This window comes from Papio anubis, chromosome 11 (genome assembly GCF_008728515.1).
Source record: "Papio anubis isolate 15944 chromosome 11, Panubis1.0, whole genome shotgun sequence".
NCBI lineage: Eukaryota > Metazoa > Chordata > Mammalia > Primates > Cercopithecidae > Papio > Papio anubis.
In genome coordinates, this window is record NC_044986.1 from 89,730,995 (window position 1) to 89,745,297 (window position 14,303).

The 14,303-nt window shown below is 40.2% G+C and overlaps 1 protein-coding gene across 3 annotated transcripts in view; it reads right to left on the minus strand.

Moving 5' to 3' along the window:
* The window catches only part of LOC101010486 (cyclin-Y-like protein 2), a 49,132-nt gene that overhangs the window by 23,654 nt on the left and 11,175 nt on the right, over positions 1 to 14,303 (minus strand). For all 3 annotated transcript variants that reach the window (XR_004177042.1, XR_004177043.1, XM_031652392.1), the window contains exons 4-8: positions 13,045 to 13,145; positions 9,991 to 10,026; positions 8,089 to 8,140; positions 6,211 to 6,330; positions 1,300 to 1,466 (exon numbers count right to left, since the gene is read on the minus strand). Coding sequence is in view for 1 of the 3 variants with exons in the window: in XM_031652392.1 (XP_031508252.1) it covers positions 1,300 to 1,466; positions 6,211 to 6,330; positions 8,089 to 8,140; positions 9,991 to 10,026; positions 13,045 to 13,145 (476 nt within the window). In the remaining 2 variants the exon portion in view is untranslated. The remainder of the gene's footprint in view (positions 1 to 1,299; positions 1,467 to 6,210; positions 6,331 to 8,088; positions 8,141 to 9,990; positions 10,027 to 13,044; positions 13,146 to 14,303) is intronic.

Genomic DNA, 14,303 nt, shown 5'->3' on the forward strand with positions numbered 1-14,303 from the left:
GGCATCAGCAATTCAAGACTGTTTTTTCTACACTATTCAGTGCTTCTTTCAGAGATATGAAGTTAAAACCAGGTACTGTAATTGCTTACTTGATTTTTAGTTCCTATGCAGGTGCTTTCTTTTGTTTAGATAGTTGATAAATTTGCTATTCCTGCAGGGAGCACAATTGGCAGAGACTGCTATTCAGTCATCAGGCTCCACCTCTGGGACTGCGTACATTCTGAAAGACAGTCTTAACTGCAGTAACAGGCCAATGTAAAGAAATAAAAATAAAAAATAAAAACAACAACCCCAAACCTGTTACCACTGTCTGTCATGATCTTGATCTTCATATGCTGCTCAATGTCATCAAGAGGTGTTCCTTCAGATTTCCCTAAGTGTCACCCACAAAGCCATTCTTGCTGTCTAGTGGACACTTGAGAGCCTCTGCTGGAAATGCCTCCCTGGCTCTCTCTGCATACCAGCTCCAAGGCCCTTCCCTTTACAGCAGTCATGAGGCCAGACTGGAAGAAAGACCCCAGGAAGCTCCTGTTTCAGTATCATGTTGGTGCCATCTGTGAGCAGCCCCATGACTCAGCAAGATTTCTTGCACTCTCACAGGTAACATGGGGCCCCCAAAGTGCTGCTGTGGTTGTATGAGGTGCCCTGGGAACCTCTTGAGTGTGGTGAGCACTGGATAATGCTCCAGCAATGTTTCTCAGACTGCCTGAGGGGGAACACTGGAACTTCTAACTCATCAGCCCAATTTCTAAACACATGCAACACTCCTATTGGGGATGGGACAGGGGCACAGGGATCTGCGGCTATTCTGTATCTCAAGGTTTCTATAAAACAGAACTTCAGATAAAAGCAGGGGCAACACTAGCAAAAGCAAATTCACAATGTGTAACTCAGGGTGAAACTACACATTTTTCACGGTCCAGAGGTCCTAGACCTGTGCTCATTACAAAGAGACTGAAACTTGCACACAGCTTTGAAAAAGTCATAAAGATATTTCCTGTATTATTATATTCTGGTAGTACACTGGTAAGATAATGCTAAAAATATTCACCAGAAAAATACTTTTCAACTTATGAGAGAGATTATTAAGACATCAATTTACCAAGACCTACCAGCAAACAATGAAAAATATGAACCGTTGTTCTAAAGCTGGATGGAAAAAGTATGTGGTGTTTATACCCATTTTCCTTATCTGCACAATATAACCTTTAAAAATATTTCTTAAAGTGTTTAAGTTTATGGGAGCACATAAAGTACTGAAAAATGATTAGAAAGTTCACAAAAACCATACAAACTCACATTTCTTCCACTGTAGTGTTCTCAAAGAGCTTGCAGTAGTCCGCATTCCACACAGCCATATCACTCCAAACCTTGGAGGCAAGAAGAATGGCTCCCAAGACAATCCTCTTCCAGTTAGTTGGACAAATGTCAATATCAGCATAACTTACAAGTCTTTCTATGTAAATCTGCAAAACAGAGCACTGGCCTTTGATTTAGCTCAGTTTAAGTGCTGTGATAAGAACTCTTATGAATGACAGATTTCTTCTGGTTTTGACCAGAAAGTAAGTGCTTATGCTTACATTCTACAGAGATTTGCTTGATCAGGCCGAACAAGGGGCCATATCACAATCGTAGGTCAGATACTTCTGCTACCTACTCTGCCCGTGGAAATTCACAGACCAATTTTGGTCACAAGAATGACCGTACATCTCAGCCAAGGGCATCATGAAGACAGGAAGTGTTGTCACCTTCACACTCATAAAAGACAGTACACATACAGGCCCAGTGTGGATTAAAGTCATTCAATAAATCCTTAAGTGCCTACCACATGTAATGTCTCATACGGAGCTGGTAGGTAGATGGGAATTTTACAAGTACGTCAAGCTTGAATATGTAAAACCGATGTGATAGTGAGCAAATGTTAACCTCCTTTTCACAAAAACTCACCCTTCTGTGGCACTAGCTTAAAAAACTGCTGGTCAAGACAGCCTCCCAGTAGCTGCTGTGCAGAGCAACATGGCAGGCACAGGTCTGTGGGGTTATATAACATTCCCCATATTCAGTTGCTCACTTGATAAGAAATACATGTGTATAAAGGATGGTCCTTCTCACAGCCCCTATTTTTCACATCTTCATGTTCACTTCATACAAATTTATTCTGTCTTACATCATCTGCAGCTTAGACAATTCTGTTGGTTTTAAGGTGGAAACAGCTGCCAGTCTCTGTATCCCTGGGATTCCTCTAAACCTGCCAGGCAGTTGGCGAGACAATTCCATGAATTGCTTTACATCTATCAAACATCTGTCCTACAAAGAATTGGGCAAAGTGAACACTTGACTGAAGATTAAAGGTGAGCTGTGACGTGTTATTACCTCAGAGGGTGCTCTGCAGAGCTGTATGTCTGTGAGCTACTTGAACTCTTTACATCAAAACAGAAAGACAAAACTTTATATAAATAAGCAAGTTTATTCCTTGTGTGAAGGGTATCAGATGCAGAACACTGCCAGATCTGATACTGATCCGAACACTGCCAAACTCAAGTATGTTTCAAAAACAAATGGCTATTGAACATGACATTTTACAGATTCTGCTCCCTTTCTCCCAAACTCTGCACTCTGAAATACTTCAAGAATGAACCTCCCTCCCAGGGTCCAACTGCGTAGGAATCAGAGACCTCTGAAACAACATAGCAAGCCCTCTACTTCCTGTCCCCTTTCCTGCTAAGCTGCTGACCTGTTGACACTCATCCATGCCACGTGCCCTTCTGGGTAAGTTTGAGAATTCTTTATTCCCACTGACGCCAACTCTTCCCTCAGTGCAGTTGATCCCATCTCACTTTTGCAGCACACTATTCCCACAATCAACTCTTTCTGAAGAATTTCTTCCTCTCTACCAGAGATTCCCTCCAAATTGTGTTTCCTTTGTCCCCATCCCACTCCCTGCTCCTCTCCAACTGTGTCCTCTCACTGGTGCTCACAGCACCATCCCCTCATACCAGCTCCTCATCTTCCATCTCTGCTTCAGCTACACTGCCTGTCCCTGCTAACATGTCTCTCCCAAGGCTCCTCTTGCCAACAGGCATTTGTCTCTTGTGCCTTCACGCTGACAAAATAAAGCTCTGCATCCATTGCCATTTGCCTAGGTGTTGGGTCCAAATACCTGCATTTCAGTTCCCCTACTCCAATCTGTGTGCAATGCCTCTTATGTCTACCTTCACTGGTAGTCTGCATGGCTTGATGGTGACCCACAGTCTGTCACTGCTCACCTGTATTACCCTACTTGCTTCTTAACCCTCCTCGCTGCTTCCACTCTGCCTCCCAACTATGGCTTACTGTCCCCAAAGCAGCCAGTAGAACCCCTTCATTTAGAGTATGGCACTCCCCTGCTCAAGATCTACCATGAGCTTCCCATCAAACTGGACTAAAACCTTAACTTCTTCCTACGGCCTATAAGCCAAAAGGCCCTGTGAGCTATGGTACTGGCTGTGGGGCCTCATCTCCACTGTTTCCCTCATTCTTCACTCTGACCATGCTGGTCACCTTGCCATTTGTTCCTCAAACACACGTGAGACACATTTCTGTCTGTCTTGGCAGTCATCCTGCTGCCTGCAATGTCAGCACTCTTACTCGTCGTTCCTTCAGTCAGGTCACTGTTCAAATGTCAGCTCTCTAGAGAGGCTCTTCCTTATCATTCTATCTAAAATAGCCCCCAATCACTCTGTAACCCTTTATCCTGCTTCCTCTTCCTGCTGTTTCATACTACCTGAGAAAATACTTAAGTTCCATCTTCCCAGAACATAAGCTCATAAAAGCAAGAACTGTGTTCCACCTGTCCTTTCCTCTACTCTGGCACTTAGAAGAGTGGCACAGAGTCAGCATCCAGTGAGAGTTCACGAATCAAGTCACTGCTTGGCAGCATTCAGCACTGTGACCACAGCTTCTCCTATTTTGAACTCTTTCTCCTTTTATCCTCTTCTGCTTTTCCTCTTCCCACTCTGGTAGCCACTCCTCTGGGTGCTTGTCCCTCAAATGATAATAGTCTTTACCGACCTATTTTCTGTTCACTTTATCTGTTTTTGAGACAGGGTGTCACTCAGTTGCCTAGGCTAGAGTGCAGCCTCCACCTCCGGGGCTCAAGTGATCTTCCTGTCTCAGCCTGCCATGTGTCTGGTGCCACAGGCATGTGCCATCACGTCCAGCTAATTTCTTAAATTTTTTTTGTAGAAATGGGCCTCACTTTACTGCCCAGTCTGCTCTTGAACTCCTACACTTGAGCAATCCTCTCAACTTGGCCTCCCAAAGTGCTGGCATTACAGGCATGAGATACTGTACCTGGCCTCACTTTTTGTTTTCTTAAGATACCAGGTCTCGGCCGGGCACGGTGGCTCACACCTGTAATCCCAGCACTTTGGAAGGCTTAGGCGGGTAGATCACGAAGTTAAGAGATCTAGACCATCCTGGCTAAAACAGTGAAACCCCGTGTCTACTAAAAACACAAAAAATTAAACGGGCGTTGTGGCGGGTGCGTGTAGTCCTACCTACTTTGGAGACTGAGGCAGGAAAATGGCGTGAAGCTGGGAGGTGGAGCTTGCAGTGAGCCAAGATCACACCACTGCACTCCAGCCTAGGCGACACAGCAAGACTCCATCTCAATAAATAAATAAATAAATAAATAAATAAATAAATAGGCCGGGCGCGGTGACTCACGCCTGTAATCCAGGCACTTTGGGAGGCCGAGGTGGGCGGAACACAAGGTCAGGAGATTGAGACCACAGTGAAACCCAGTCTCTACTAAAAATACAAAAAATTAGCCGGGCGTGGTGGTGGGCGCCTGTAGTCCCAGTTACTCGGGAGGCTGAGGCAGGAGAATGGCGTGAACCCAGGAGGCAAGCCTTGCAGTGAGCTGAGATCACACCACTGCACTCCAGCCTGGGGGACAAAGCAAGACTCCGTCTCAAAAAAATAAAAATAAAAATAAATAAATAAATAAATAAATAAATAAATAAATAAAATGAGATACAGGGTCTCATCATCTGGCCCAGGCTGGACTTAACTGCTGGGCTCAAGTAATTCCCCCACCTCAGCCTCCCAAGTAGCTAGGACTAAAGGCATGAAACCACCATGCTCAGCTTGTCCAATTTTATTCTACACATTTTCTCAATATTTAAACAGCTGCTGTTGCTCTTCATTCTGTAGCTCCACGTCAGATTCATGCTCTAGTCCTGTATACCCAAATGATGACTAGACTCTGCTACTGTGCTCTCTCAAAGGCACATCAAGCTTAGCCCATGTACAAAACTCTCCCTTTTCCAATCCAGCTTTCCCTCCTGCATCACCTACCTCTCTAGAGCTGGAAGCACCATCCTGCTTCCCTCTAGCATGTACTAAGAGTTCCAAACAACCTGCAGCTCCTCGAGAAGGCCTGTATCTGGTCCAGTGCCCTTTCAGGGCTTTGATTCAAGTACACAGTAGGTGCCTTCTCCCCTAGAGTCTAACTGCTTGCTAAAGAAGTATTAACCTAAGTATTTTTTCATTCCTTGCCATGCAGTTGACTTTCCTATACAGGTTTGTTGTGGGAAGGAGTAAGACTATTTTTAATAAATTGAACAGAATTTATTATTTAAAATGATAGTTTTACAAAAAGGAATTCTGTAGGGATAATGTAAATGTAATGACACAGCTATGGTTTGGTAGACCGACTGGAACCACATTCCTGGGCAACTTCCTGAGCATGCACAGGTCATCAGTAGGGACAGATTAACACACATCATCCAAGGAACAAAGAATTGAAGGCAGCAGCTGTCACTGACAACATGTATCAGAATTGCCTGGGGATACAGCCTGGGACTCAGCTTAGAGCTACACCAGCATCCCTTCCTGCCCATTGGCCAGATGGTTTTGTTATTGCTCCCCATTCCAAGCCCTCCACATGCCCTGGATGTGTGTGCACTGTGTTTACTGAAGTGTTGGGGGAGAAATCGGAAATCCCTTCTGCTGCCTTTAATAGCAATTGTTCTGTGATGAGAAAAGCAACTGTGACATTTTAAGCCATAATGATGATTCAACTGAAATGTATATATTTGCTTTCATAAGTTTCTCTTAAAATTCTGAGATAATTTCAGAAACTTACTGTTATTAAAAAACAGGACCATACCACCCTGTTTACAAAAAGAATTTCTAAAGCTGCTTTATAAATAGAAAATATCTTACCAAACTGACGATTGCAAATTCAGCTGTTAGCCTTATGGCTTTAAACAGAGTATGAACAAATCTGAAAATAAATTTGTGTTCAGGATCATACTTAAAATATTCCTCCAAAACCTCTTCTCGCTGAAAGAAGAAAAGATGCAATGTAAGTATCCATTGAAGAAAAAAACCTGAGGTGCTCTTAAGACAGCAGTGTTCACGTTTGTGCCCATGTGTCATTTACAATAATTTTGATTGGTGAGATGTCTTTTAGTGTTTACAAAATGAACAGTGGGATCCTGAAATACCATAACGATTTAATACTCATCAACATTCACTGAAAAATAATATGAGTTTAAGCTCAGAAAAGTTTATGTTCTTTTTTATCCTTTCCCCCACATAACTCCATCCAAATGTAAGCTACTAGTAGGCTTTAACGTCTTACTGACCGGATGTCATTCTTCCCTGCAATAAACTTTGAAAAAAATATAGTTTTCTGTAACCATGAGGCTCTAAGCATGTGCTGATAAATACAATAGTCACTAGCCACATATGGCTATTATGTACCTGAGGAAGTACATTTTTAAATTTTTACACCATGTAAGTTGATATAAACTTAAATTCTTCTTATTTTTTTTTTGTTTGTTTGTTTGCTTTATTTTTTTGAGATGGATTTTTGCTCTTGTTGCCCAGGCTGGAATGCAATGGTGTGATCTTGGCTCACTGCAACCTCCACCTCCTGGGTTCAAGCGATTCTTCTATCTCAGCTTCCCGAGTAGCCAGGATTACAGGCACATGCCACCATGCCTGGCCAATTTTTGTATTTTTAGTAGAGACAGGGTTTCATCATATTGGTCAGGCTGGTCTCAAACTCCTGACCCCCGGTGATCCTCCCACCTCGGCCTCCCAAAGTGCTGCAATTACAAAGGTGTGAGTCACTGCACCCAGCGAACTTAAATTATTTTTAACCCTCTTCATAAAAATCATGCTTCTATGTTAAAAGTATTTACATATACTTATATTGCTTGATACTATTGACAATTATCTTCTAAAAAGATAGGTTTTCTGTTATTTGGATAGTATATTTACTCACAATAGCTCACTAATTAAACATACCTGCAGATCAGTTCTTATTCCAGCATGTTCTTTTTACAATACTTTCAAAATAAGATGACTAGATGCCACATGAAATGGGGAGCAAGACTTAAAAAAAGATGCCTTTGATTGAGGGCATGAAACAGATACAAATCTGTGATGAAAATACAAATTCAGGCCGGGCGTGGTGGCTCACGCCTGTAATCCCAGTATTTTGGGAGGCTGAGGCGGGAGGATCCCGAGGTCAGGAGATGGAGACCATCCTGGCTAACATGGTGAAACCCCATCTCTACTAAAAACACAAAAAATTAGCTGGGCATGGTGGTGGGCGCCGATAGTCCCAGCTACTCAGGAGGCTGAGGCAGGAGAACGGTGTGAACCCAGGAGGCAGAGCTTGCAGTGAACTGAGATCACGCCACTGCACACCAGCCTGGACGACAGAGCGAGACTCTGTCTCAAAAAAAGAAAAATAAAGGAAAATATAAACTCAATAAAAGTGACACTTACTGGGCCGGGTGCAGTGGCTCATGCCTGAAATCCCACCACTTTGGGAGGCCGAGGTCAGGAATTCAAAACCAGCCTGGCTAACACGGTGAACCCCATCTCTACTAAAAATACAAAATTAGCGGAGCACTGTGGCAGCACCTGTAATCCCAGCTACGTGGGAGGCTGAGGCAGGAGGATCACTTGAACCTGGGAGGCGGAGGTTCCAGTGAGGCAAGATGGCACCATTGCACTCCAGCCTGGGCAACAAGAGCGAAACTCCATCTCAAAAAAAAAAAAAAAAAAAAAAAAAGTGACACTTACTGTAAGTGGGTGTAACCGTTCATCAAATATGCCCAAAGATCTATCTGCATCTCTATAAAATAAGAATGTATATTACTTCAAAACTGTTAATATCAGTATAATATCTGTTTAGTAAAATAATGTCTCCTATGTGCCTATGTGCTTTGGTGTTTACTTCACCCGAGCAAACGGTTTTTACAAATTCTCCTTGATACTGACTTGCAGAGGGTTTCCTGACCTCTTCTTCCTCAGCACAGCCTGTCCTGTACTGTGAAGTCTTTTATACCATAACCAGTCAGAACTGCCTGTAAGTATTGACCCTCCCTAACAGGCAATGGCAATAAACCAAACACATTTTCACTCCTCTAACCACACACTGAAACACAAGAACATTTTACAAAGCAGTAGTGGTGGGCAATAATCTCTTTAGAACTTTAATGAATGTAAATGTGATTCAGATTTGCTAGCTTCCTTTAATTTAAACTACTGAAAATAACAAATACATCATGAGAATATACTACAGGGAACTAAAGAGAAACATCAATTTCATTTAAAAATACAGCCGGCCAGTGCAGTAGCTCACGCCTGTAGAATCCCAGCACTTTGGGAGGCCAAACCGGCAGATCACTTGAGCTCCTTTAGGAATTCGAGACCAGCCTGGGCAACATGACAAAACCCTGTCTCTACCAAAAGTACAAAAAAAATTATCCAGGCATGCTGACACACGTCTGTGGTCCCAGCTACTCAGAAGCCTGAAGTGAGAGGATTGCTTGAGCTGAGATCATGCCAATGGACTCCAGCCAAGTGACAGAGTGAAACTCAGTCTAAAAAACAGCTACAACTATCATTCTCAAAAATAAATGAAGTGAAGCTATCACTCATTCACAAGGAAATGTGTCACTCATGTCACAAGGAAAATAAGTATTTGTTTCCAATGATAAAATTTAAGCTTTCCTGAGGACTTTGAAAAACTTGTTCCTTCTACTGTAAGCTTGACAGCTTCTCAATACTTAAAGACATTTTAAAATAAGATTGGTGGTTAAATTTAAAAAGTGATTTTTGATACAATAAAACATAAACCAATATTTTCCAAATAACTAATGCATATTATAAATGCAAGTATGTGGGGAAATAACCATTTATTGTGCAAGAATGATGGGTGAGTACTGAGAATACATTTGTGAATATGTAAAATGCTACTGTAACTAATTTAAGAAACTAGCACTTGTGAAGTTTTGATTTAGTATTAAAGAATACCCACAACTGTCTTAAAGCTTTAAAAATGCACCTTTTACCAACTACATATTTGCGTAAGCCTAGGTCATCTTATTGCTTCTTTAAAGCAAATTGCAAAGAAAGCGCTAGAGAATCCAGCTGTCTCCTATTAAGCTCAACACTACAGATTTTCAATAATACAAATACATGACACACATTTTACCATAAAAAAGTTATCTTTTCTTTTAAAAATTTATGTTAACAATATTGTTCCCAAGGAGTATTTTCTATTGCCATAATCTGAGTCATGGGTTACTACTGACATCTAGTTGGTAGAGGCCATCAATGCTGCTAAACTTTCTGCAATGCACAGGACAGTCCTCATGACAAAGCATTATCTAGCTCACAATATCAATAGTGTTAAGGCTGTGAAATCTAAACTAAAAATAGATTTTGAAAAAAATATCAATTTTATATTTCTATCACAGTAAATATCAATATAATCAATATAAAAACATACTCATTGGGATACTCTATCATTTAAGAATTTAAAAAGTCTCAAGGACCAAAGAAAACACAAATAATTTGCTTAGATATTTTAGTAGGCACAATACAGCTTATGACATCTAGAGCTGTGACCTAACACTGAGCTTGATATCATGCAAAGTAATTAGCCAGAATAACAAGACAGGTTTTAAAAAAGCTCACCTTTGCTTGATATGATAATATATCGCCAAGGTCACACTGTGGAAGGAAAAAAAATATTCACAACAATAAATGTTATCATTTGTTAGGCTTGAAGACATTTTTTAAAAGGGGGGCAGAGGAAACTCTCCTAGCAGCTCTGAAATTCAAATCTTGTATTTCAGAACAGTACCATAAGGGCACTTTCTTGTTTTTATTTCTAGGCTTTTAGCAAAAATATGAGAATCAAAATGCAAGGCAGTATGCTTTTAGAAGACATGTTTCTGTTGATGATTATAATATACAAATAATAACATATTTCCCTGTTATATGCTCTTCTACCCACAAAACCTTTCATTCTATGCAATTTACTTTATGCATTTATTTATTTTTTGACCCAGAGTCTCACTCTGTCACCCAGACTGGAGTGTAGTGGCGCAATCTTGGCTTACTAAAACTTCCACCTCCCAGGTAAAAGCCATTCTCATGCCTCAGCCTCCCAAGTAGTTGGAACTACAGGTTTGTGCCACTACGCCCAGCTAATTTTTCTATTTTTAGTAGGGACAGGGTCTTGCCATTGATGGCCAGGTTGGTCTCAAACTCCTGGCCTCAAGTGATTCACCTGCCTCGGAACTCCCAAAGCGCTAGGATTACAGGCATGAGCCACCGCACACAGCCTCATGCAGTTTACATCTACGCGTCCATATGTTTAAGCCATTTAGTAGCAGTGTTTTCTTTTTTAAGATGTTAGGCCCTGCATTTTAGTTTAGTTCACTATCTCCTACCACCCATTTTTAATTATTTCCCTAAAAATACATAATGAAAGTGCATTATAACAAATAAAATTATTTGAAATCACTTTTGCATAATTATTAAAAAATATATTAGTAAACATAAGCACACAGGAAATCAATGATAGGTGCAGTGATCCTAAAATGAGCCATGCTGACAAGGCAGTGTAACAGGACACAGTGTAATATGAATGGCAGGTACCTTCAATTATTTATTCCTAAGTTACTCACAGATGCTGCATATCACAAAACAAGAGGTTCTCTTACATATGTTATGTGCTTCCATTTACCCTCAGCATCTAGAATGAGGCTCAAAATAACTGAGGGAAGGCAAATTTCAATTTTAATAATAGGTCTATATAGTATTAGCACTTTTTAAAAAGTAAATGTTAGCATTTAAGATGGATACGTCTATAGTGCTTTAAGTAGTTTTCATCTCTAAAATAATTTTAAAATCACAGAATTTGAAGTTACATGCTGGAAAGGACCAATGACCTTACATGACATTTAATCCAGCACTCATTTTACAGATCAGGGAAACAAACCTTAAAGCTGACTTGCCCAAGGTCCCACCAAATAGGAAGAGTTTCTCGTCCTAAACTCAAATTAAGCAGTGTCTCTCAAACTTTGCTGCACATTAAAATCAACTGAGGAGCTTTACTGCGTCATTTTCAACATAAGACTTTTTAATTTAATTAATTAGCATTGGGTAGGACTTTGGGCATCAGGGTTGTTAAAAATTTATCTGGTGATTTCAAAGTGCAGCAAAGTTTGGAATGATTGAGTTGGAGTGAAAATCAGAATCTTTTTGTCTTCACACTTTATTTCATTAAGGTGATCTTCCATCTCTGATATCCTTTCTTCTGCTTGATCAATTCGGCTATTGATACATACACATGTTTCATGAAGTTCTCGTGCTGTGTTTTTCAGCTCCATCAGGTCATTCATGTTCTTCTCTAAACTCTTTATTCTAGTTAGCAGTTTCTGTATCCTTTTATCAAGCTGCTTAGCATCCTTGCATTGGGTTGGAACATGCTCCTTTAGCTTGGAGGAGCTAGTTATCACCCACCTTCTGAGGTCTACTTCTGTCAATTTGTCAAACTCATTCTCCATCCAGTTTTGGTCCCTTGCTGGTGAGGAGTTGTGATCCTTCGGAGGAGAAGAGGCATTCTGGTTTTGGACATTTTCAGCATTGTTGTGTGGTTTTTTGTCTCATCTTCATGGATTTATCTACCTTTGATCACTGTTGTTGATGACCTTTTGATGTTGATGGGGTTTTTGCATTGTTGTCCTTTTTGTTGATGTTGATGCTACTGCTTTCTGTTTGCTAGTTTTCCTTCTAACATTCAGGGGCCTCTTCTGCAGGTCTGCTGGAGTTTGCTGGAGGTCCACTCCAGACTGTTTGCCTGGGTATCACCAGTGGAGGCTGCAGAACAGCAAAGATTGCTGCCTGTTCCTTCTTCTGGAAGCTTCGTTCCAGAGGGGCACCTGCCAAATGCCAGCTCTCCTGTATGAGGTGTCTGTCGATCCCTGCTGGGAGATGACTCCAAGTCAGGAGTCAGCTGCCATTTTTAATTAAAGTAAAAGTTACTGACAATTGAATTAGCTAAAAATGCTAGAGCATTTGAAATAAAATAGTTTGTAAGCTAGTTATGTTTATAGAATGAAAAGTAAAATTAAAGACAAAGACATTAATATGCTAAATTAGCTCTTTCCAAACTGTGTTCTAAAAATCAACACTCATAATCCAAGGAGGTGATAATGATGTACACTGGACAAACCCAGTGGAGCTGGTGGTGGTGTTGGTTGTTGTTCCTTTTTAAAAAAACTTCATCTCAGGGTGCCCTCAAAGCACATCTTCGTGGCCCATGAAGTTCTCATGCACAATGGGAGAAAATCAAATGCAGATACACTGTGGTGCCAGAAGAGAAAAAGCTGTTCCTTCTGTCAAGACTAATGTCCAAAGTAGTACACATTGATTTAGGCCGGCAATGCACTGAAAAATCAATAACGGTAACCTATCCTTCTCATTGTGTTCAACATTGTCTTAAGGCATAAAGGCATCAAATAAATAGCTACACTTTTTCTGGGACTGCTTATGTGCTGATTTTTCCTTCCACCATGATGTCTAAGATTAAAAGAGAAATTGATACTTAATATTTAGAATCTGGATATCAATATACAATTGACTCCAATTTCTTGAAATGACTGCTGAAGAGGACAACCAAATGGCTGAAATAACTTTTGAATAAAGGAGTCCGTCCCTTGGCATTAATGTTGTACTCACGATTTTAGTGTCATTGTAAGATGAGGTTGGCTGGCTGTGCTGTCATCAAGGAATATTGTCGAACATGAACTGTATTGTTGAGTAAAACGCTCAGAAGATACCTGAAAGGGAAGGGAAGTGTAAGTTAAACTTATCAAAGTGTACTTTTTCATTGGTTAAAATGTCAAATTTTTCAAACCACTAGGATATTTCTTACACTCCATGAACTGCCTGAGTGTGGTATCATGTGCACTCTATAGAAAACCCACTGGAGGCTCTTTACTGCCACAGATGATGTTTGAGATATGGGTTACAAAATGCTACCCTTAATATGGTACCTATCATCAAACCTAACAAGGATTTTATGAATTGCCTTTATAAATAATGAGAAAAGTTTAAAATAAGATTTCATTTTTTTATAGTGACATAAAACAGCTGAGAATTTTTATTTCTGTTATTTATTTACTACAGTAAAATGTAATGTATTAAATAATATTGGCATAGGACCATTTTACTGCAATGAATACAAGACTAATGCGTTTACTAAGTTACTAATCCTAAATGTATTATTTCAGGCAATATTGTGACAAAACAAGTGTTTCAGATTCAGAGGCTCTGTGTACCAGAGCTGCTAGGCCACCAACAAGTGAGGAAACATAGGTTTCTCTAGTCCTGTTTTCTTATGTGGAGGATAAAAAAAAAATTTAACTTTCACTTCATGTTTAAATAAGACTGCCATGACATGACTCAAATGAGACCCTCAGAGAATACTTTCCATTCATTTCAAAACTTGATTAATTTTATTGTATAAATCATTTGACCTGCACCTAGGCATTTTCCTGCTGTACCCCTGTTCTCTGCCTGGAATAATGATTTTCTCTTTCCTTGTTCCAGCAAGCTTGACTCCATATACCCTCTTGGATCTCTTTGCCAGTAGCCTCACCAAAACATGTTTTCTTGTACACTAACTGGTTACAAGATACTAATTCTAGCAGAGTATTGCCCTCATGAGAAAGTACACCTCTCCATAAGAATAAAGGAGAGCCCTAACTGTTCCTACCTCCATCTGCTCAGCATAAAGTGTTGAATAAATCAAAAAGTTCAAGTGTTTGACAAATTAATTCAGTTATAATTTGGAAGGTAAGTCTTACTACATTTAATTACAGCACAAATACTACTAACACTACTGTTTATAGGTATTATTTAAGGTAGTCACAAAATAGAAACAAATCTAACTTCAATCAGTATAAATCACAGCGTATGAAATTTTACAATCTTTA